A 26,154-nucleotide genomic window follows, 5' to 3' on the forward strand; every position below is an offset into this window, starting at 1 on the left:
AGTTTCTTTGATTACATGTTAAATAAAAGATCTAAATTATGTTCACGTACTTGTTTCTTTTAATGATGTTTAAATATGAAAATTGTGATGCAAAACCTTTGGCCATAGCTGTAGCAGCAGAACCCACATGATTCTGAAGACATTTGAAGCTAGTTACGGTTAAAGTTCATAGTTCTCCCTTGATTAGTATTTCTAATTGAATTTCATTGTTACTATGGGGACAGTTCACAAGATGGCAGGAAATCAGAAAATGAGGTAGATGTCTATTACAGTCCACAACTTAAAACACTCAATCACAAATTCTGAGGTAACTGAAACTACTAGACAAAACATTTGTCTAATCTCAAGGGCTGTTATTTCCTGAGGGTCATATTCTATACAGAGCCCTGGTTAAAACCCTATAAGAGAAGGTCACATGAGGTATATGATGAATAGTAAATAAACTAGACCACCCTGAACTGAAACCCTTTTCAGTAAGGCTGTAGAAAGGCAATTTTTCACGCTACTTCACAAACTTAGAACAAGCCGATCGAGCTCTGCTTCTCTGTCCCCGAAGAACATCTCGTTTCCACAAGCAGGACTGCAGGAACAGCGCTGAAATTGTACACACTTGTTTGCAAGAGCTGATGGAGCAGAAAAACAGTGCTTCTGCTGCTTCTGTGAGCTCTCTGCAGCTCTGTTCTTTAGCAGACATCAATATCTCTACTCCAATAGACCTCCCCATCGATTAGATAGTTCTCATCTGCAGCGCTCTCTCAAGATGATCAATTTAGATGTCACTCTGGAAGGCTCTGTCTCGGGGAAAATACATCCCCAGGATTGTATCAGCTACTTGCATCTTTTATCATCAGCCCCATCAGTAATACAGTAGTCTGTCGAGAATCCGACTGCGGTGGGACCGGAGTAAGAGCGTATAAATGAATCCTGTTTCAAATACCATTACACACAGCTGTAATAATTACTATATTTACGCAATCATTGTTTTGAGATTCCGCTTTTATTAGGGAGCACCCCTAAATCCCTTGTTTAGAAAGAGACAGGGTATTAATGCTTGTGACAGGGTAGCTGTCTGCAGTGTGGGTGCGTGCATTCGCTGCTGAGTGACAGGCAGGAGATCGAGACGGAGGTTGAAGTTGATACACCCCGCAGGCGAACAGGATTTATTTACACATCAACACACTGAACAGCTCATGTGACACTACCAGCAATGGCAGGGTACGGAGCCTGTACAACAAAGTGTATGAAAACTTTGGTGGGATTTACAACTTTCTGAACTAATTGTTGCTGAAGAGCTTGATCATGGCGGATAAACGGTAGGGTGGATACACGACAGATTACTGTACTGTATTTGATGCAAACACAGGGGTGGATTCAAAAGAATCCGTTTATATGACTGATGGTAATTATTTGTTCATGGATATAAAATCAATTCAAATTTCACAGGTACTGTACATGCTACACATACGTTTTCAGCAAGTGATTATCAAAAGTAAACATGATTGTTTTAGGCATCACTTTGTGTGTCAGGGAGTTTGATTTATAAGAATTAATCACAGGGGTATGACCACGGTGAAGTGGCACTACATTGATTTTAACTGAATACCAACATCTCTAACAGTGCATGGGGGTCTTTTTAGTAAAGTCACTGTAAAAGTATGCAAATACTAGGAGGGTCCTATGCCCCTATTCAAATTGTTATATTAAATTAAACATACCTCTCTAAGTCTGTTCAATTGATGTAAAAATGGGCAGATACAGTACCACCGTCTCTTAAATCACTCTTCTCTTGTTCCAGACTGACAGATACACACATTCTAAAGTATCAGCGGTGTATCTGGATGCACCACAGTTTAGATCAATTACATAGACCCTTCTTTCAGACATCCGCTGAAACATGGAGAGGTGTAACTATTCACACCAACTGGTCAACTTGTAAAATTACAATGGCTTGTATACTAGCCCTGTTTGTTTCTGCTCAGAATGACCAAGAGCACTTAGTTCTCCTGTCATCTCCTCCAGGTGTGCTTGCGGCTGTGGGCATTAGGGATATTTATGTACCCAGGAGTTGTGAGGACCAATTCAATTAACTTTTCTCAGCAACACAAGAGGCAGAGGCACAGACAAATTAGTTTACTGTTATATTTTTTTTCAATAAAATGACAGTCCATCCCTAACTAACCGAAAATACATTGCTGTCTAGTCTCAATTAAATACATTTTTATCTGGGTAAAAGGGTTTTAGGAAAAGCCTGCCATAAACAAATCCATACTGGCATGTTAATCAGACAATGAAAATAAAAAATTGTCCACAGTTTATTCTGTTTATTGCACAAACTTATATTTTTTTCTTTAAAAACCTGTTTTCCAGTTAAAAGTTAATTGAATTGTTTTTTGCATCAATGGCTGCCTACAAAACGTTTGTATTCTGGGTTTTCTGTTCCACTGTTGTTTGTTTTCCTTTCCCCTTTTCTGTAACTATCGATCCATGAATAAAAAGCAGAGAACATCAGCGAGTTATGAAGTTATCTAAGCGGACTACTAGGAATGACCTTTTTTCTTGTGAACATCAGCGCAATGTCATGGCATTCTATGCAATGCGGCAGCAATCATCTGCAGGCCACTTCATTTACATGACCTCATTAGGGTCTACAGAAGACAGACTTAAAAACATACGTAAGAGGTTGCAAGCAATTAATTTTACAAACAAGTGCAATATCTGAAAACATAAGTGGTTCTCTTTGGTACCCCTGAAATGTTAACCACTGAAGACCCACTGCAGCCTGATCACAAGTCTCCCTTCCACGCCCATCAGCAAACAACAACATCTCTGTGCCGGCGAACCGTGTGCTAACACAGTGCACAGCATCCAGGGGCACTCAGTCACTGCTCAGGGCTCTGCACTAGCTCTGAACCCAAGCACAGTAACTGGATGCGATGTGAAAAGCTTTATTTGAGAATTCATGCGCAGTTACCATGGGCAGTTTGAACACAAAGCATGCTGCTTCCCCTATGCAGCTCAGAAATATTATTATTGCAGCTGAAGAATTGTTGGTGTTAACAGCACTGTGTATTGGCAGCGGCTGGCTCTTCGGAAGGAAAGCATCAGATCACACCTTCCAGCACTGGCAGCCCTCTTAGTTATACAGAGCAGCTGTGCGAGCCTGCCTGCTTCACATGTGCAGACAAAAGCTGGCTGCTCGGAACAAAAGCGATTCTGCCCACATGAACAAATAGGCTCTGACAAGTTTTGTGTTCAGATAGAATGCTAAGACAAATTACAGACCATCATGCTATACTCTTACCCTGACTTTCCTTTTTTTTTTTATCTGCCCCACCCAGAGCAATTATGGGCTTAATTATAGCAGTCTGCATAAAAAAAGCCTTTGATTTTAAAACACGCACAGTTTTACAATAAATAAAGGCGTTCTGGCACATTTGCTGAATTATCTTGAGTGTTCCTTTTCTAAATCAATATTTTGTAACATTTCTGTAAACCGATTTGAAATAATTGTTGTATTCCGTCCTCAATCATAAATTCTAAATGTAAAACTAATAGAGAAACATTTTGGCTTGTGTCTATCAGTGAATTTTCTATATTTAAAAGAACATGTACTTTTAAATTAGTGTATAGCACATAATCTTTACATTTAGCTTATTTTAACGTGTATAACAATATCAGTTTAAGAATATGCTTAATTGACCTTAAACAAAAAAAAAAAAAAAAGGATCAGCTGCTACAATCTGTGCTTTCATCCACACTGATAACAGAGTATGAACATTTCCTGACTGCTAGGCTCAAAATTTATCTAAATCCAAGAAGAACCAAGTTTAATCATAACTGGATAAGCGTTTCTATAGATAAAAGTAATATTGCACAGAGGGATGGACGGATGTGCCTCGAAGCGGATGATAAAATGATAAATTTATCGTAGTTAGTGTACAAGTTTACAAATACGTTTTTAACTTAGCTGCTTAGTGATCGTACAGGGTGGAAAAGAATCTTCATCATAGTCCTCTGCCCTGCACTCTTATCCTAAACTGTGGTGCACACAGCATGGCAGTACACCCGAGGTGCCTGCAATTGAAGCGTAATGCATTTACTGCAGTGGGTTAGATCAGAGGAGGGGACCTCGCCAGCTGTCAAATTAACTCAATAAAATTAGAAGTACAGCTGTTTTCTAGAAAGGGGCTATACACTCAGCACACACAGCCACTAAGCTCAGGGAATTTTAATTAGCAGAGAAATCCAAAGCATGCCCTTCTCTCCTTCCGGACCTGCACATTACCATTCCTCTTACCAATTCCGACCCTGTGCCAATAAAGAGTTACAGACCACCCTGCAGTGTTTTCAAGAAACTTTGCTGTATTTTGTGTTGTCCCTAACACAGCAGAATATTGAACTGCAGAATACATTTCTCAACTCCTGTAACAATGCTGGTTTTCTGTTCCAACAATACGTCACTCATTTCAGTCAGAGGGCCAGCATTGTTTCAGAAGGGAGCTTTATCTGGATGCACTGCAATGTGTATTAGATAAACGTCAGTAAAAGGTGAGAAATGTATTCCACAGGTGACTTATAGCAAAACAAAATGGATTTCTCCGATATGGACAACTCAGGATACAACAAAGATAAAGTATGTGTTTCTTGCAAACACTGCAGGGGGTTCTGCAACACAAGAACAATGACAACAACTTAACAGTACCATTTCTTTCTTTACTGATATTGTTGTGAAGACACAGATTGATTAAAAAACTATAACAAGACTGGAGAAAGATTAAAGGAATCGAGATAATTATTAATTTCCATGCGAGGTGCCATGCAAGATTCTCACTGAAGCTATGGGAATGTCATCAGTCAGGGGATGTGTGTTGTCACTTAAAGTTCAAAACAGATTAACTCAATGGTAATATAATTAAGGTGCACACATTGAAATTGTTGTCAGCAGGGAAGCTTTCATAGGTGTTGAATCTGAGACTAATAATCAAAATAGCCTCACTCTATTACCTTTAATCTCACACTGGTAATGCAAAAAGCCCTTGTGGGGAACAAACTAGAAGCATCTTCAAATAGTCTTTAGTAGGAAAAATACTGCTATGAAGAATGCTGAGCTCAAACTTAAAAATAAGTTTCAAGGATGAAAAACAAAATAAGAATTTGAAACCGCGAATGATACGTGGGTGAGAAAATTCTGTAATTTTGCACACCCTATTTATTCTATCTAAATTAAAAAACGGGCACGCTTGCTGCTAGCCCATGCTGTTTTCATGACTAAAGAGTCTAGGGACAACAAACCAAAAAAAACAGTCTTTTATCACTATTTGACAGTGTAAGAAATTGCTACAACCCTCAGCAACACTTTTAAATTCCTATTTTATTCTAGTCTCCATTTTAAAACAGGTTTTAATTAAATCCATGTATAATCTTTCGGTGTATAAGGTCAGGTGGAACATGCTGATGCATAAGTGGGCCGGAGTTGTGAGCGCACACAGTTTAAGATTCTTTATGCAGCTAATAAATAATGAGGATCTTGGCAAAATTATCTGGGCCAAATAGGAGGTAAAACACAAATCTGTGTCAGTCTGAGCCAAGATTAAAAGTCAGAGGTGGATAACATGCCCGAGCCTCGACAAGCCTGACAGTCAGGGTAGCACAATCATTATATACATTCCAGCTCACGATCCCTGGCTCTCTGCAAAATAATCAAACCAGCTTGACCATCCGTAAAGGCAGAGCACCAGGTGCATTGAGCCCCTTAACCCCTAACCATTTCTGACATGCCGGTAGTTGTCTGTCCGGAAACCAATCAACAACAATAAAGTATCGTCAATCAGCAAATACCTCCTGGCATGCATCGCCTACGTGTGCAGCATATCAACGGTAAAAAGCATTAGGCACAGTGCTCTAAAAGGGAAAAGTCTGCATTATCAGGAACATATATCACACATATATCTGCTTGTAGCATGCTTTCCTTGCTATGGCTTTAAACACAAAATCGGTATCATGGGAATAGGAATAATTTGTACATCACGGTACATAGAGTATATATATATATATACAGCTCTGGAAAAAATTAAGAGACCACTGCAAAATTATCAGTTTCTCTGGTTTTACTATTTATAGGTATGTGTTTGGGTAAAATGAACATTTTTGTTTTATTCTATAAACTACTGACAACATTTCTCCCAAATTCCAAATAAAAATATTGTCATTTAGAGCATTTATTTGCAGAAAATGACAACTGGTCAAAATAACAAAAAAGATGCAGTGTTGTCAGACCTCGAATAATGCAAAGAAAATAAGTTCATATTCATTTTTAAACAACACAATACTAATGTTTTAAATTAGGAAGAGAAATCAGAAATCAATATTTGGTGGAATAACCCTGATTTTCAAGCACAGCTTTCATGCATCTTGGCATGCTCTCCACCAGTCTTTCACATTGATGTTGGGTGACTTTATGCCATTCCTGGCACAAAAATTCAAGCAACTCGGCTTTGTTTGATGGCTTGTGACCATCCATCTTCCTCTTGATCACATTCCAGAGGTTTTCAATGGGGTTCAGGTCTGGAGATTGGGCTGGCCATGACAGGGTCTTGATCTGGTGGTCCTCCATCCACACCTTGATTGACCTGGCTGTGTGGCATGGAGCATTGTCCTGCTGGAAAAAACAATCCTTAGAGTTGGGGAACATTGTCAGAGCAGAAGGAAGCAAGTTTTCTTCCAGGACAACCTTATACTTGGCTTGATTCATGCGTCCTTCACAAAGACAAATCTGCCCGATACCAGCCTTGCTGAAGTACCCCCAGATGAGTCCAATTTTCAGCTTTGCCCAACACCTGGTCGTCTAATGGTTAGACGGAGACCTGGAGAGGCCTACAAGCCACAGTGTCTCGCACCCACTGTGAAATGTGGTGGAGGATCGGTGATGATCTGGGGGTACTTCAGCAAGGCTGGAATCGGGCAGCTTTGGCATGAATCAAGCCAAGTACAAGGTTGTCCTGGAAGAAAACTTGCTTCCTTCTGCTCTGACAATGTTCACCAACTCTAAGGAGTTGTGATCAAGAGGAAGATGGATGGTCACAAGCCATCAAACAAAGCCGAGCTGCTTGAATTTTTGCGCCAGGAGTGGCATAAAGTCACCCAACATCAATGTGAAAGACTGGTGGAGAGCATGCCAAGACGCATGAAAACTGTGCTTGAAAATCAGGGTTATTCCATCAAATATTGATTTCTGAACTCTTCCTAATTTAAAACATTAGTATTGTGTTGTTTAAAAATGAATATTAACTTATTTTCTTTGCATTATTCGAGGTCTGACAACACTGCATCTTTTTTGTTATTTTGACCAGTTGTCATTTTCTGCAAATAAATGCTCTAAATGACAATATTTTTATTTGGAATTTGGGAGAAATGTTGTCAGTAGTTTATAGAATAAAACAAAAATGTTCATTTTACCCAAACACATACCTATAAATAGTAAAACCAGAGAAACTGATAATTTTGCAGTGGTCTCTTAATTTTTTCCAGAGCTGTATATATATATATATATATATATATATATATATATATATATACTGAATATACAAGATGACAGGTTTGTGTTTACCCAGATTCCAAATGACTGTTTTTATTCTATATCTTGGATATAAACTAAGACTAGAAAAAAATATATAATACACAAGCACCCTTTTGTACAAGCTTTGTAAATATTTTTGGACAAACAGCGCTTGAATTGATTTCCTGTTTTGTATGGAATTGTAGGTGGGAGAGGGACAGATAAGGTTGACAGAGGCCAGTGCTGTACTGTACTGTAAAAGAGTGGGGATACCCCTGGGACCAGGAACAATCAGCTCTACAAACAATTCAGCAGACAGGCCTTTCGTTATACAGACTCGGCCTGGCCTTATAAGGTTTAAACCTTGTGGACTTTTGGCACAGGCACCAAGATGTCATTAAACCAGAATTTATGCATCGAGTCTCTTTGCAGAGCTCACTGTAATAAACGAGCGTGGTTAGAGAATGCCTTGGCTGCCACCCAAACTAAACAAAGGACTACTGAAACATGCTTTATTTATGTCAGGATAGCACACAAACTGCCTGGCACCCAAAGAGAGCACAATACAGTAAAGAGCAGTGCAATGTAAACTGTTTTCATTAACCCTAACAAAACCCAATAATCCTACGCAGACAGACTACAGCTGGGTATCCTAATAAAAGTGTAGCATGGTAGATTAACATGCTAACACTGCAGTCTCCATGTTTATACAATGCTTAACCATAACTAGTGATGATTGCATATGCTTTACATTAATTTGTAAGCTGCAGTAACATTTTACAAGGGTAGAATTAACCCCTTTTTCAAAGTGGAAAGGCTACTTCTACTACCCCCAATGCATCAATTTGAATCCTCGTAACTAATGCAAAACATGAACAATCAATACACAAATTGACGCTGCAGATGCAGGAAGCTTTTGAGAGCATTAGGTTATTGCTGCTGCTTGGTTCGATGTTGAGGGATTATATACACAGTGAGTCTGTGAAAAAGCCTGAAATCAAAACCAGAACCTACTGGATCCCAGTCTGCTTTCATCACTAAGCTATACCACCCCCTCATTTGACTTAAATTCAAAACTAGCACCCAGAGGCTTAAACGAGCTGAAAAGGCTGATTTTCCGGTGCATCGAGCTAATAATGTCCGTGAAAGGTTCCAAATGAAGGGTCAAGAGACAGCAGCCCTTCCATTATCTCCTGAATTACCTGCTATTTAATGATTCAACAGAGCACAGAAAGGCTGAATCTGGGCTCCGCAGCCTCTTGATGACTTGGCATTCTCCACACTACTGAATCCGTCCCTCGGTAAGGCAATTATAATGCAATCAAAAAGCCCTTTGACATGGCTTCCTGCAGAGCATTATTTTAAACGGATCGCTTGTAGCACTTGTACTGTACATCGCACACACCAAAGTAAAATGTAATGGTTCTGTTAGTTTTCTACCAGTCAAAAAGTACCCCTCTCAGTTCATAATAAAGTACCTGGTTACATTAACATAATGCATAACTTACAAATAGCAAATTAAAATGTGTACCCTGATCACAGTCCAAACAGCAGATGCAATGAATGAGCAGGGTTAGCTCCTATCTGGATACTCACATTTCAAAGCGATCTGTTTTCATCTCCTTTACCAAGTTGAGGTAGAGGTTCAATGTGATAAGGCAGACCCAGGCCAAGGAACACCAGTCTGTTAGAAATAAAGAGAGGTAAAGTTTAGATACGAAACATTCAAAGACAACAGATGTAGAATAAGTAATGTTATATTATTATTATAAATTAATCTTTTATCAGATGCTTTTATTCAAAGCGACTTAAAGAGACTAGTGGATGAACTATACATCATAACTGCTGCTGCAGTCACTTACAATAGGACCTTGTTTGTTTTACAAACTCATCCGAAGCTGCTCATCCGAAGGACGGAGCACAAGGAGGTTAAGTGACTTGCTCAGGGTCACACACAGTGAGTAAGTGGTTGGGCTGGGATTGAACCGGAAACCTCTTGGTATCAAGCCCTTTTCTTTAACACTACACCACCAAGCCTCCTATATATCTTATGATTTAGGTTTCACAGACCCCGATTAGCACTAAACTTGAACTACCTAATGTTACCTTAGGTATAACAGTAAAAAAAAAGTTCTATTTAGGGTCTGTGAAAAGTTAAAAAGAGCAAAGTATCACCCCAGAGCGTTTTAAAGTTATGGATGAACTCTCAAGGTAAACTAAGGATTTTCAACGGATTTCAGCAAAACCCCTGTACTAAAAGCAATTGGCAACATACCATTAACCCTTCAGTTACCTTAATCATATTTAAAAATCTATAACTATGAGATGTTTTTTTACATTCTCAATCTATTAGACCTAGTGACAGCCAAGGGAACTACATTTGACACCTTCCTTAACAACAGGTGTTTGCATTTTTTGGAATTTAATGACAAAAAAAATTATGAAATAATCCATGTCTCTTCATTCAGCCTGGCATATTTTTGGTCACAGATCTTTCCTTGTTTAGAGACTGAAGGCCGGTTGCTAGCAATGATTCTTTTCAAAACAACTCAAGGCTTTGTTTGTTATTCAGGTCATCATGTCAGCCTGACCCTCAAACACGTCACTGTGCATATGACTGAGAAACCAGACGTCACTGTGCATATGACTGAGAAACCAGACAGCACAAGGTATGCCAGCTCAGGGAATCTCAGGACAAGGCTTGGGCATGTTTGATCTTTCAGGGTCCATTGAGATGCATGCACTGTAACATCTTCTTTCAGTGGCAGCATAGCAAACAAGTAACAATACACTGTAAAAGGATCAGCATTCATATTTCACTTTGAGTTGATTTTTCAATATAACCTTAAAAGATTTCATAGAAGGGGCAAGTCTCAACATTGTTAGGGATTTTAGTGGATGCTGCATGCTCAGTAAAGGTTAAATAGATTGACTTATATATAAGAAGGTGTAAGAGACACCTGTATTCATTCTAGAAACGTGGTAGTGACGTTATCTGTAATGCTGAATTCTATATTTTCCCACTGGTGACTTCTATTTGGCAGTTGATTATTTCGGAAGTTCGATCTCAAGTGTGAATATTTTTTTATCACATGGTTAAAAATGAGGCCATCGAAAGAGATCATGAGTTACAAAGCTCTTGCATTGCATACATACAACACCTGCTCTGAGACCCTTTTCTCCACGACATTTGGTCTATGTATCATCTACCACAAATGCAGTAAACAGTTGAGCTGAAATGATCGATTACTCTTAGTCCTGTATTACTATTATTATTCACCAGCATCAATCCTGTTCCAGATCTAAAATACAATGAGATTAAAACAACACACAAGTGTGCTTTGTTAGACAGTACACTACCAAATTTGTCTACCATTTAGTTGATGGCTACTGTAATACGTTTCAAGGACAACAATCATGTTGTTGAAGCCAGTCAGATACAACCAGCAGACCCCTTGTCTTCTGCTAACCTCAATATTTCGTCATGAGGTTGACAAAACTCGTAGATGAATAAGCAAAGCGGCTGTGTGGCTTGGTGTTTGTCCAGTGGGATCAATTACTGAGCAGTTTGGTATTCAATTTCAGAGTTAATGTAATCTTCTTGGTGTTTAGATTCACTACCTGATGACTTTTTAAAATTCTGAATTTGAACGCACCCTTGTGGCCTCAAGCTCAGAAATTCCAGAGTATTACCACTGGCCTGTCCCCCTGCAGCACCCTGCCCTTAGTGGATGTAATAAATACCACATATATCTTACTGTATCTTACTGATATAGTTTGGTGCATACTTGGTACTTAGCTTCTTCTCCCCATTCATGTCCTGTGTTAGGGGTTATGGGACTTTGTCTGACCTGTAAAGTGTTGTGGCAAAGAAAGGTGAAGGTGAAAAGAAAGTTTAGAAAACATTACAATCAAACAGAGAGAGGACAGATGGAATGCCAACATGAGGCAAGAAACTGTTTGTCAGATATTTCTGATCTACTTAAATCAGCTTGCATGGAAATAGTGTAACTAGAAGGGACATTTTGTTCAAACCTGTTCCCCTGGTTTGTACTGCTGCTAGTCATATTTACCACGCTAGGCTTTTCCCCCAGCAAGGTTCCAAAGGCATTATGTTCTTTTATTGTTTCAGCTGGTAGCACTGTCCTGTTTCGAATACCCTACTCTACATGTAGAGCTGAATTGAAATAGCCCCTATCCACACTATGTGGGATTTTAGTAGTCTGTTCAGCCAATCAGAAGTTCACTCAGCAGATGGGCGACAAATTACAATGCAATTAAACAGCCACAATCACCCACCTACAGCCAATCATATTCGTGATACCAGGTGCCATGTCAAGGGCTGCAAAACCTACATGTTAACACAGTCTAGTCTTTGACTAAGAGAGCCAGCATTAGGAAGGTATATATAATCTTTTCTCATAAATTATAAAAAAGAGTATATATTGGTCCCTAAACGAGTAGATTAGGTTTTAATCCTTACACTTTCCTTTTTATCTCTGTTTTCGAGTATATGCCCACTGCTGAGTGTGCGTGATAATAATCTGCTACAGGGTTGAGCAGCCAAGCTAAATATATGGGTCACATGTGCATCCCACAGACACCCTGAAGGCCAGTAAGCTCCCTGACTTGGTCTTGGACGCTGATAATAAAGTTGCTATTTTAGACAACAAGAATGCCTGTTTTGTTATGTTTTTATTTTTTCTGACCTGATTTATCAGTGTTCATGGGAAAAATAGTGCAAATAATTAATTTCCCAGTTTAAAATGTTGTGGTAAAATTGATGGCGGAATGGAAAAGGAGCTCGTCTGCATTGATTTGCTATGAATGTTCTGTTTGAAGCTGCTGAAGTTAACCTGGATCAGTACTACAACACTGTGTTAAACAGACTTGTGTTGACTAAAACTAATTCATTATTAAGACACAAGTACTGTACCTACTGAATGTAGTCATGGCTTTCCTTGCTAGAAATCTGTATTTTTTACATACTTCAGTGGGCAAAATTGTGTGTGAAAAATGTTCCGACTCTCAAACAGAATAATTGGGTGTGCAGGATTACCAGGTTAGAAGACGATTATATTTCTATCCACTGCCACATAAATAATTTGATTTTTTTTACAATAGTAATTACTGCCTACAGTTAATTAGGAGGCAGTGATTACTGTATGAAATCAATTAAAAATGCATGAATTTCGAGCAGTCTCATCTGACAGAAATCAGTAAACCGTGCACTATCCATGTCTTGTTTGGCTGAAGGGGCTTCATTCTAGCAGTCTTGCACTTGCAGAGCTGCGTGCAAGCACTGTGCATTAGGTGATCATGCGCCAGGCTCCTGAACTGCATCGGTTATCACTAACTTGATTCACTGTGCATGACATCAGTGGCACTGGGAGGATTCTCAATCTATAATGTTCCACTCACTCTTTGTTCTACAGCTGACTATATTCAAATGACTTCTGTATGAAACTCTTGTTATAAAAGTGCAAACAGACAATGCACGAATGCATGTCTATTTAGTCTGCATTTATTTACTATTCTTATATTAAAATGTACTGAAAGCTATAGTAAGATGTATTATATAGATATTATATAATGATTGGGTAATGCACCAACATAACATCTAAAATCAAGACCACTCTCTTTCTTTTCATATACCATTGTATTACATTGGCCCAGTGTGTAGCCCCTTCTATAAGTATACTGTAAAGTGCTTTGTTTTAGTATTGTCAGGTAGCCACAATGCCCTGCAGCCAGTATTATTATTATTATTATTATTATTATTTATTTCTTAGCTGACGCCCTTATCCAGGGCGACTTACAATTGTTACAAGATATCACATTATTTTTACATACAATTACCCATTTATACAGTTTTTTTTTTTTTACTGGAGCAATCTAGGTAAAGTACCTTGCTCAAGGGTACAGCAGCAGTGTCCCAACTGGGGATTGAACCCACGACCCTCCGGTCAAGAGTCCAGAGCCCTAACCACTACTCCACACTGCTGCACAGTAGTATATAGAAGCTTTGTGTACATAATCATGTGTTTTTTTTAATGTATTTTTTCTTGATGGTAAATTGACTGGAACAATGCATCTACTGTGTTCATTTTTTTAATAGGGTTTTCTCTGATCTTGCGGATCAAAGCATGACATCACACAGCTAGAACAGAAGGGAAAGGGTATCCTGTCCCTTTTTCCATATCGCCCAGGAACAGACAGAAATATATATTCCAGTCAGACGCAGGCATGTAAATGGAGAGCCGGAAATGAAATCTCCCGACTTCAAGGACAAAGTATTGACTGTGAGGCTGTAGAACCAGCGCCCCCACTAATAACACTTTGAAATACAGGCAGCAATCTGAACAGAGGAACACAGACCTGTCCATCACCAACTGAGCCGAGGCCTCTGCTGATCCGTGAGCAGACGCTGCCAAGCAGCTGCGCCTGTCCAAAGGGCTGCTATCTGACATTGACGCCTGCAGAGGCTTGAGAGGGGCAGAGTACATAACATGGAAAATAGAGTACTACATGATACTACAATTGCCGTCTAGCTAGTTTCAAATTAAATCCTTTTATTTATTTATTTTTTTAATTTAGATTAATTTTAATAGCATTCTGTGGAGTTTGGTAAAATGAAACTTGGGTAATCTTGTGTAGCATTTTTTCAAGGACTGTCACTTCTTTATTCCCAGCTTCACCATCTTGTAGTCTTTAAATCAACGGCACAGCACTGTCCCTGCGCAACCCCACACAAGCTCTTCAGCTATTAGAAGCCATGAAATATCTAGTGCAGGGACGTTGCAGGACACAGCTTGTGATGTTTTGCGCAGCTCAGGGCAGAGCAATTGATCAGCTGTGGATATTAACAGATATTTCTCCAACACTTTATTCCATTAAAAAAAAAAAAAAAAGTAATGATGAGGAGTGCTAGGAGGGCCAGTGTGTGCTGCATGCAATTAAAACATAGTGTTTTTAATTTCTCTGTATATGCAGGCCCCCAATGTCTGTGGTTAATGCAATTACTCAATTATTTTACATATTTAAAAAGATTGTTACCCGACAAGAAGCATACACTGTTATCTTTATAGTTTTTCTTGAAAAAATGTTATCAATGTAAAAAAAAAAAAAAAACACAACACCACAAAAAGGAGTAAACTTCCCAAGCTAAAACAGAGCCTATATACAGCATTCACATCCCTCTGCTGATAAAGGCACTACAAGGGCAGGAAGAAGCTTGTGCTTAAACTACACGGAAGACATTGAGAAAGACTTTGTCACTTAATTTTACAAAGTTTATTTTAGTATTTCGAAATTGTGTTCATACTACCTTCGGTAATGTAAACATACTGGAAAGCAAACTATGAATGATAGTAGTAAACATTTACCAAGGAATCATATTTTAGTGCAAACCTGAAAAGGACTGTGGGGCACTATCCAGTGGAACCTTGTATTGCCTTACACTGCCCCTTTTGAGAGATTAAAGTGAACTGGCTCAACTGCATACAGCACCTGGAGGTTCACTTTACCAGCACAGTAATTCACAGGCTGTTACGTGAAGTCCTGAGCATAGAGCTAAACATCCACAAACAAAGTGTTTCATCATGATTAGCGTGTGTCCCCCACACTGGGCATGGTCGAACTGTCTTTCTTGCTGACAAATCATTTCGGAGGCTATTGCTCAGAAGCTTTGTTTTCTTCCGGCAGGTGAAGGTTACATAAGCAAACAGCTCATTTTAATCAAAATGACACTTACATAACCTGGAGCAAACAGAGAAGACTGCTTAACATTTTTTTCTGCTGGGTCCAACTGCTGTCTATAAGGGTGAGGGAGCAAGGCTGCAGTATTACAAAGCCTCAGAGTTCAAGACCTCTGACCCAGGAGTGGAAGGGTCAGAATCTGATGTTCACTACTCAACTAGGGAGTACAAATTAAGAAACTTCTGTATTTGGGGGCACACAATGCAAAATATCAGGGTACTACGTTGAAACAAGTGCAAAGGGACATTTTCAGACAGGAAGCAAATATTTTTAACTGTATAAAAGTCAGACAATAGTTTAACTACTCCTTCTTGCTATAGAAGTTGTAAATTATTTGAATTATTTTAATACTCTTAGAGTATATATATATATATATATATATATATATATATATATATATATATATATATATATATATATTACAGCCCCAGATGAATTTTAAGCAAGAGAAAACAGAAAATAAATGAACACAGAAACAAAGTCTGATCTTTGAATGATTTCCTGTCCCATATCTCTGGTTTAAACCAATATTTAAATTCAAGATATGCAAATATTTCAAATACAACGATATAGATAAACTGTGGCTGTATCTCCTGGTAGCTGTAGGTCACATTGTCTGGGTGCAGCTGGACCATTCAACTACAACAAAGAACCAAAGATCTTCAACAGAAGAAAGGGGGCATTGATAACAGCCACAGTTACAGATGTATTTTTTCATGGTTATCACGTATTACACGATTCTTGTGAAATGTACCAGTTCTGTGTAATATGTACTTCCTTGTGAAAATCCTTGTTTCTGAAATATACTTTTTTTTGTGCAAAAAAGTAAATGTGTGCTTTACTGACTAACTACCTGTCGCATTTAGGAACATGGCAAAGTTTAGTTTGCTTCCGGTAAAAACACATTGCATAGAGCTGCACAATTTCTTTAAAATGTCTTTAACAAAAAAAAACACCAGCTGCATCAAAGATCGATAATATTTATTCTAAAGAGCGCTCTGTTGGTACCTTTGTCGGTTAAAAATAATCCAGTTTGGGTACCAAGAGAACAGGCATTGCTGTAGATCATTAGATGCCATTGCACTGAAGAACAGTACTAGTTGCTATAAATCATCTTGCTCTTGATTGTCGCGTGTATGAACCATTAAAAGACTCTCTCATCACCAACTCACCAATCACTCTGATAGCAGCAGATTGTCCACAGTTAACAACTGGTAAAATGAACTACTTATAACAAACTTGGGACTGGAGTAAGAGACCGAGCAATGCTACTACACGGCAGCTATTGCAGCTGTTCATATCACAGAGGAAAGAAAATCAAACTAGAACAAGTGCAAATATAATAAAAGGTTAAGGGAAGTTATGCTACTTACATCAAATGCAGGAATGTTTTTTAAGAAGTTAGTAGCTAAAATTACTGTACCATGGAAGATGTTAAAAACTGGAAATCTGATAAATGTAGGGATCCCTTGTGGAGTCTCAATTGTGCTCTTGGGAAAATGCAATTTTTCTTTATAAACTTGAAACCTGCATCAATTAAAAACTGTGCAAAACAAATCATCATGCCTTAGTCACTGCAACAATCTGATATCACAAGTGTTAAACTAAAATAAACACAGGCATCTCTTTCTGTGAGTAAAACGTGGTGTTGTAGCTCACTATACTGTAAATTACAGCCTAATTGCCATAAAAAGCTTGTGAGATTTAAAACAAGATGTTTACAGCTATATTACAGTTTGATAGGGAGTATTTACACACTCGTGGAATAAAAAAAAACAGAATTGCAAATTGTGGCAAAATTTTAAAAAATGCCTAAACACACAAAAAACCCAGACGAATATGCCCGTGACCATAAGGATTTCGTTGCGGAAGACAGCAAAGGAAAGAAGGTACAACTTAAGTGTGCACTGTCGAGTTACTATACATATTGTGACAGAAAAAAACGAAACTAACCAAAAACAATAACTTCATACAGTATATAAAAAGCAAAAGCCCCTAAAAAAAATCGATTTACACATAACTCGTAATTAGCTAAAAATAAGCACCGAAAAATGAAATTAATAAAATCAGAAGCCCAACTTATATATTTAACCCTGTTAAGAACAGGCTGTTACTGTCACCGGAGACCTGACTGTTTTGCACGTGTACACTAGTGGTAAGTAACCCATGCCAAGCTTCTCAAATCAGGATTAACCATTGGTGGATTTCCATTTCCATTTAATCCACTATAATTAGAAGTAAAGATTGACATTGTCCTTCGGATGAGAGGTAAAACCAAGGTCCTATTGTAAGTGACTGTGCAGCAGTTATTGATGCATAGTTTGCCCCCTAGTCTCTGTAAAGCCCCTTTCACACTGGCACTCCTACCCGGGTCTGGACCCGGGTTCTGGCTACCCGGGTCCCAACCCCATGTAGTGTGAAATGACGTACCTGTGTCATACCCAGGTTGACCCAGGTCCCAACCGACCTCAGGATGTGGGTCGACACGCTTTGACCCGGGTTGAGCGAGACAATGCATGACACCCGTTCTTAAGCCGACGAAATAACAAACAGCCACACCTGTGTGAAGGTTTCACTTCCACAAGGAACGTTTGTTTATCCTGTTTAGCCATACTTGTGTTGCTTGTGACACACCATGAGACAAAAGGGGCTTAAGTCGCTTTGGATAAAAGCGTTTGCTAAATGACTAATTAACTACAATAGTTTCATACTTGCATTTACAGTTGTGACATGTCAACTGTAAGACAGTAAGACCGCACGTTACTCCTGAAGTTAATAAACACAAACGTCTTCTCCTTAGAACAGCTGTTCAGCTATTGCCCTCTAGAATTAAGTAATTTTGCTTCATAAATTCGAATGAAACCTGCTTAATAAAGCTATGTTAACATATTGAATTACATACCACTTTGTAATTTTCCATATACTTAACAAAAAACTGACAAATTGAAAAATGTGACATTTCGAAATCTAACCTGAAATACTGTAATACTGTAATACTATTATGGCTTCTGGTAGACTTTTGCAATATAATTTGTAGTTTCTTTGATTACATGATGTTAAATATAAGATCTAAATTATGTTAATATAGTTATTGCAAAATGTTTGGCCATAGCTGTATACTCCAACAGGCAAAAATCAGCATATCACAATGAGCTCCAGATTTTATATTTTAGTAACAGAGAGGCAGGAAAAATGTATTCAGCAAAATACTGCAACAAAGAAAAAAACTTTTAGTGGTATCAAAATTCACAGTGAATGCAGAGTACATGTGAGACACTGGAGAACCTCATCAAATGGATTACAACTAGCTACAATAAACAGGACACCCAGCTGTCCATGTAAGACTTCACTCTTGTCGGTTTATAGTGTTACCAGAACACCTTGATGCAAGTACCACCTTATTATGCACAGTTGTAAGTACTTTGTTTCCTATATTATTAAATATCTCCATTGCCTCTCAGTCCATTCACAGCACAGCAATGTGAAACTTCACACGCCTGGATTTTTCCACAGTTTTGTTTTTCTTTTTTGCATACAACTTGCATTGGGTTCATTGGGTTCAGCAGGGAATTGGAAGCAAGTCAACCTGTGCACCACTGCCACCTCACTGTTCTGTGTATCGTATCAAATACATTCTCCTTTCATTGTGAAAGGTCGTATCAACACCAGGGTTATGAAGTTACTTTCAGGTATTCTGCTTGTTCCCTTATTACAAGTTATCTATTTTCACTTCACTCAAATCCTCCTTATAAACAGTTATAAACAGCAGTGACGCTTACCTTATATAAAAAGCCACTATCGTACATACAGTATCTGTTTAGCCTAACAATGAAACAATGGTGCTGTCTACACTGTTAACAGATGTTATCCCACACTGTGCAACTGACGGCTTACATTGCCATGTAATTCTAAATTCAATTGAAGTTTTAGTTTACCAATGCAGTCTCACTGCTGGTTCCTGTTGTTTGATATGTTATTTAAATCATTTTATATTAAGCTTTACATCATACTGCAATGTTGAGAGAGACCAGATCTATAATGTTTTTCCTTTCACCGATCTTTGCTTTACTACCCCTGCAGTGCAATGAATAAAAAAAAAGGGATTTCCATTCACTAAATATTTGTTTTAAATGTCCATTAGGGCAGCAGTGTGGAGTAGTGGTTAGGGCTCTGGACTCTTGACCGGAGGGTTGTGGGTTCAATCCCAGGTGGGGGACACTGCTGCTGTACCCTTGAGCAAGGTACTTTATCTAGATTGCTCCAGTAAAAACCCAACTGTATAAATGGGTAATTGTATGTAAAAAAAAAAAAAAAAAATGTAATTGTATGTAAAAATAATGTGATATCTTAACAATTGTAAGTCGCCCTGGATAAGGGCGTCTGCTAAGAAATAATTAATAATAATAATAATAACAAAAGTTAAGAGGGTGCATTTCTATTGAATTGTTTATTTCGCACAGGTGCAGCCTATGACGCAAACATTTATAACAGCAAGAACCTTCCACTACTACAGCAGCATTTGTCTTTGCAGTTGCCATCTGTTTTTGAGCTGGTATCAGCTCTGAACCCAGACGAAATAATGAAAATACTGTCACAATCCACATGGGGGGCCAAAGTAAGATGCATATATTCAATTTCAGACACAGCACTATTAACCCTCCCCGGCTTGTGCTACCAAACAAGTGCCAATATCTTTCAAAGAGCTTATCAAATTGAAACAAAAAGAAGAAGAATAAAGAAAAAGCAGATCCCCTCCGTATGTTCCTGGCTGCTGATACTATAACTAACTTGTGCTAAGAAATGTTATTACCCTTAACAAGTTTTTAAGCATGTAAAAATGTAATAGTGGAATACACTATTTGTTTCACCTATACCCTAAATTACTTAATTGAGCCAATTAACTTAATCACCTAATTATTTAATTATACCTATTAATGGTACCTATGGAGGACTGTACCTTAAGCCCAGCCTGCTACAGACAGATAAGTGCCTCCTTATATCCCCAGATTATGATACTGTCAATAACTTGTGGTAAAGGACATTGTTACCAAGTTTTATTGTAACCAGATAAGCAGTTCTATAGATAGATGTCAAAATATATGTAAAAATCTGATGTGTGACATACACACAAACAGACACAGAAGTGCCTCCATGGCTCCAAGCATTTTATTCAAAGTGACAGTACATGCATACATGGTATTCTGAAGCAACAGCAAGGTCCCCCTCAGCCAGTAGGAACCGTGGCTGCTGCACACTGTGGTTCAGCCAGGAGAAAAGTGGTCATCACAAACACTCACCAAAGTAGGTAAGCCACCAGGCCTGAAAATTGCATAGCACCCCATCTGGATGAACATCTCCCTAAATTAAAGAAGCAGAATTCAGATTAGAAGAACTGGTATCACTGGACATGAAAAAATGTGATTATCTAGTATAATACAATACTCAAAGGAATGTTTAAACTTGGTCTAGGGATGAACAATTCTACACCCTGGGCCACTAGTGCAGAAACACAAAAAAAAACAAAGAATGTTTGATTCACTTCTGATTACACTTGCAAACGTACCTAGAATGAGGATTAGTTAATGTAATAAATATACATGCATGAAATTACTTTAGGGTCAAATTTGTTGAGGGGGCTTTCCTAGGCATAATAATATAAACTGTGTACACAGTCAAATAGAAGGTTAAAAAAGTTGCATTAACCCACATAGAGAACATCCCAAAGCTTTTTATCACCAAAAGAACCATTTCAGTATTTTGACATAAAAAAAGAAATAACTGTTGATGTTAAATCGCCATGGTCTAGAACTGTAATTCTTTTTTATTATTTCATTATTTGATATTAACTAAAACCTTCTCTGAGTGTTTTTCAAAATCATGCCAATTGTATTCACTTACCATGACATAGGCAATACTGTCGAAGAAGGCAGCTATCGTCAGACAAAGGATCATTTTCTGCATTGGAAAAGAAAAGAGATTCTTTGAACTCTTATAGTGTGCTACAAGCTGACAGGTTCAAGCTAATAAGCCTGTACTACTAAGAGGTTAAGAGGTCAAGTAGACAAACATTTTGGCTACTGTCTTCATTGGTGACTATACTGAGACTTAAGTGCTCACAAACTATACATTCATTCAGCAACACATACAACTGAATGAAACTGTACTGTATGTGATGTTGTTTGCCCTCGTAGACATAACCACTGTTTTGAACTTATAGGAATATGGGATCAAATGTGGCACACTCCATTCTGTATCTCCAGTGGATAGTTCATATTTTGTAAACATGTGACGCAATACAATGTTTGTTTGAATACTATACTGTACCTACAAGAATACAGATATTAAGTGACAGATGTACTATATATTACAGATATTAATTATATTGTATTCAGTAATCGATATCAGGAGAAAGAATTTCCAGGGAAAATGACAAGATTAAGGATGGTATAAACTGGTTACACTATCCAAACAACACGTTTCCTGTGAATCATATAAAAGCAAAACCAAAAAAATGAATTGTTCAATGTGATACCCAGACACTAGTTATGAGAACAGGCACCCACACACAAATGAAACAGGCCATTTGCTTGATTATGTGATACATGAACATTCACAGATGAAAAAAACAAAACATACAGTTCTTGGAACTGCTTTGGTGCCTGCGCTAGACTTAGAGTTCAAGGGTGAACTTTTGATTCTGCGAAATGCGACACTTGAAAACAACTAAACAAAATGGTCCTGCTGATCCCCAAGGCGTGCTTGACGTTTAAAGGGAAGAGTCTAATAAAAGTGCTTTGCTGGTAGTTTCTCACCTCCAAACTACCCTTATGAGTGCTAACAGTTATCAAGATTGATATCTGAGTAAACATCTCTGTTGACAGATTTGGATTTTTAACATCCCAAACAAGAAGACATTGCAATTCATGTGTATGAATTCCTATTGAACAAACACCCTCCTTTGCTATCTCCACATCTCACTGAGTACAACATGTTCCCTGTCACCGCTGTTAAATTTAGCCCCGACAGTCACACATTGGTGTCAACATTTAACCGCCCTGTTTGCACTGAAACTTCATACTCATAACTAGCAGATGACACTGGATGGAATTATTTAACCAGTAAACATTGTGACTTCATCAATCACTTCAAAGACTCTAAAGTAATTCAGAAATGTTTGACTGCCAGACTTGACTTTCTTAACGTTTTACCTCAGAGCTTCATGATGATTGAGGGAGCTTATGTACATTTCCCTAGTGAAATCGCTTTCATTTTTTATTATACCTTTGAAATATGGCTAGGGCTTCTGTTTTTCGGGTTTTATTAATTGTATTTTTCGTTGCTTGTTTTTAGCTATTTTTGAGTTTTATGTAAATCGTTTTTTTCGGGGCTTTCGTTTTTGATATACTGTATGAAAGCAGTGTTTTCGGTTACTTTCCAAAATGCTTGAGCGTTTTTTTTTTTTGTGTGTCAAAATATGTATAGTAACTCGACAGTACTTGCACACTTAAGTTGTACCTTCTTTCCTTTGCTGTCTTCCATAACGAAATCCCTATGGTCACAGGCACATTCTTCTGGGGTTTTTGTGTGTATGCATTTTTGTATATTTTGCCACAATTCTGTTCTAAATCCTCTGTGTCTTAACTGTAATACAGCTTTAAATCCCGCTAACAAGCCTCCATCCTGATTGTAATCTCGTTTTAAATCTCGCAAGTGGAGCCTCCAAAAGAAATGTAGGAATGTGCTGTCACTCAGTAGTTGGGGCGGGTTTAAAGTATTCAGAACTAATCAATGATAGATACAAGTCAGGAAGGCGGGACATTGCCCAGCATGTATTTATTATTATTTTTATAGTCGGTTTTATTTTTTTAAATGTGAAAATGGTAAAGTCAACGTGAATAGATTAACCATTTCCACAGTTTTTCCGGTGTTTATTGGCTATCCACCAATTTAATTTTTTTCGTATCGGGGTTGTTTTATCGGTTTAAACCAAAAATCAGAAGCCCTAAATATGGCCTACCTATCTAAAAAGACCAATTCCAATAAGTCCATTCAGCAGGCATTATAAATAGCTATGGATTGTATATTCAGTTGACTTTTTGCAAAACTATCAAGTTTATGTTTGGTCAAATACACTATGAGATAGCACAGGTCAGCTTAACCGTGAGCTACTCATTGCAGTTAATAATGAGCCTAAGCTACGAAAACAAACAGCCTGACCCCTTCTAATGTACTTTTTCTAAGTTGACCTGGTCATGACGGTAGAAAAAGAGGACGCAAATGCAGGTAATATTACAATGTATTTGCATTTGGGGCTGAAATTCCCCTCAGCATATTGCATTATAATTATTATTTATTTCTTAGCAGACGCCCTTATCCAGGGCGACTTACAATTGTTACAAGATATCACATTATTTTTACATACAATTACCCATTTATACAGCTAGATTTTTACTGGAGCAATCTAGGTAAAGTACCTTTGCTCAAGGGTACAGCAGCAGTGTCCCCCACCTGGGATTGAACCCACAACCCTCCGGTCAAGAGTCTAGAGCCCTAACCACTACTCCACACTGCTGTATCTGGACTCAGTATATGTTCTGCCTATCCTTCAGCCAGCTTCAAAGAATCTCACCTATTGCACTGAAAAGAAGCTGCTCTAAAGGAACAGCAGATGTTCCCTTTTCACTTCCATCTGGAGATCAATGATGATCGATTATCTGCTACAACGTGAGGGTGACAAATTTTATTACCGACAATAGGCCAGAAGCTCACTCATTTAAGGCTTTTTAATACAGTTTACTTTATTTGGTTTCCACTTCAGCAATGTGACACAGTCAGTTCTCTGTATGACGTTAACCCTTTGTTCTTGTGCTAACAAAGAAAAAAGATCCTTTTAGAACTAGAATGTACTCGACATCAGCCACAGATTTACCATATTTTTAGAGTTTATCCCAATGGTTACTGTATTTTAAGATGACTGTGGGTTAGACTCCAAACTCAGCCACTGTCTCACTTTAGGGGGGCTGCATTTGGTGGTCTCAAGCTAAACCGATTTGGACATTAGGCCACACCAAAAAAACACTCTGGCACATTAATTAACAGGCTGAGTGACAGCCAGGGTGTGTTCATGCTTGGATGGAATGAGGCTGCATAGCGTTAAAGGAAGTCAGTAAATAAAAGGACAATATTAAAGTTGTATTGATTGTAATATAATACTTGTAATACACAAGAAGTTTCATTCAAGTTTCACCAGTCCCAGGTGAATGGAAAACGCTCTGAAATGGAAAACCTGGGTAGTCCAGCCTAAACCTCCAACCATTTCTCTCATTGCCTTTTGTCCAGATTATAATAAAGTTTTATTATATGTATTAACTGTAGTATTTAATGTTGGTCGTTTAAAGGGGACCAGTGTGCTGACAATGCATCTTATTTGGACAATGCGGAAGGCAGGGATACACACTAGAATAGACAATGCAGAACAGACCATTCCAATGGAAAAGGGTCTACTATAAAAGTTTACAGCTTCACTGGAAGTTAAAAAGGTGTGTCCTATAGTTCTGTAGGGAGACAAGCATGCTTGTTACTTGTTACAATATCAGTTTGTAAGTGGGTCACTTTTGTGTTATCCACGACCATAAATAGCACTTTCTATCCAGTTTATTGGTAGAAGATCAGGCAAAACAGGTGACAGCATGAGGGAAACTGAGTGCAAATCACTGAATCCACAAATCAATCAATACACCTGTGTCATAGAACAAACTGTTCAGACAGGACAGATACAAATGAAGTTCATTTCTACTTCTGTATCAAAAGTGATTATGTGATTTATGCATCTTCTTACTTGTGTGCCGGGATACATAAGGTATTCTGACCTTGTCGATCCAAACTGTTTTATTGCAGTCTTATAGCCACACAAGAACTCAATGGGTAGATTATAAGTGGGCTGGCACCATTTCTTTAAAACATTTTTATGTTACTGTGGAAACTTGTTGCACTGGCAAAGAGTCAGAAATGAATCCAGGAGAGAAAGGGTTAAAGCAGAATAAGTGCAGAGCATTGAGTAAAAGACATGCCTGACTGTGCCAGAGCCACTCCTACAAGCTTCTATTGTCCTCTGTGCTTGGACACAAGGATAGTTGCTAAGTGATGACACAAACAGTTTTAGACAAGGGGGGAGGTGGTGATTCACCAAGCAGGGAATAATGGAGGGAGGGAGAGAGGTACAGAGGGAGGAATGGAGGGAGGGGTTCATGGAGGGAAGGAGGAAGGTAAAGAAAACAAGCACAGGAGAAAGATTAGCACAAATGCTGTAAGCTAGAATACAACCGAGGGGTGTCCTTACAACACATAATTTTAGACACCAAGTTTTGCTTAACATTCCCATCACAAGCTTTTTTTTCTTGAATATGGGAATATGGGAAAAAAAGATGAAAAAACGTTTCAGTTTTCAAAGAATTATTCTCAGTTAGTAACATTTTTTTTGCAGGAAACCCCTCAAGTGTCAACATAAAACCCCCTGCTGATAGTATAAGAGAGAAGAGAGGGGGAGAAAGTTGAAAACAGGTCAAAAAAATGTTAAGACTGTTAACACTATGTTTGGAAGGCACACACATGTCATAATACAACTCATCCTTTGGTTCTAAAGTTTTGAACAAAAAAACTACACAACCCTAGTTATATTAATAAAACAAGCCATGCGGTGTGGTTTTTAATTGTAAGTAGTAAAAGGAGCTCGAGTCAAGCCTTCTTGTTTCTCAGCACTGCACTAAACAAACCCCTGTTACTAGGTTACACCACTTCCCCTCCAGTCTCCTAGCAACAGCTTCATGTTCAAATAAGTATTA

At 38.2% G+C, this 26,154-nt stretch overlaps 1 protein-coding gene across 1 annotated transcript in view; it reads right to left on the reverse strand.

Annotated features, from left to right (window-relative positions):
* Positions 1 to 26,154, reverse strand: part of si:dkey-100n23.5 — a 114,053-nt gene that overhangs the window by 65,425 nt on the left and 22,474 nt on the right. The window contains exons 4-6 of the mRNA XM_034011282.3: positions 21,212 to 21,268; positions 20,611 to 20,671; positions 9,152 to 9,239 (exon numbers count right to left, since the gene is read on the reverse strand). Coding sequence (XP_033867173.1) covers positions 9,152 to 9,239; positions 20,611 to 20,671; positions 21,212 to 21,268 — 206 coding nt within the window. The remainder of the gene's footprint in view (positions 1 to 9,151; positions 9,240 to 20,610; positions 20,672 to 21,211; positions 21,269 to 26,154) is intronic.

The sequence above is a fragment of the Acipenser ruthenus genome, chromosome 8 (genome assembly GCF_902713425.1).
Source record: "Acipenser ruthenus chromosome 8, fAciRut3.2 maternal haplotype, whole genome shotgun sequence".
Taxonomy (NCBI): Eukaryota; Metazoa; Chordata; class Actinopteri; order Acipenseriformes; family Acipenseridae; genus Acipenser; species Acipenser ruthenus.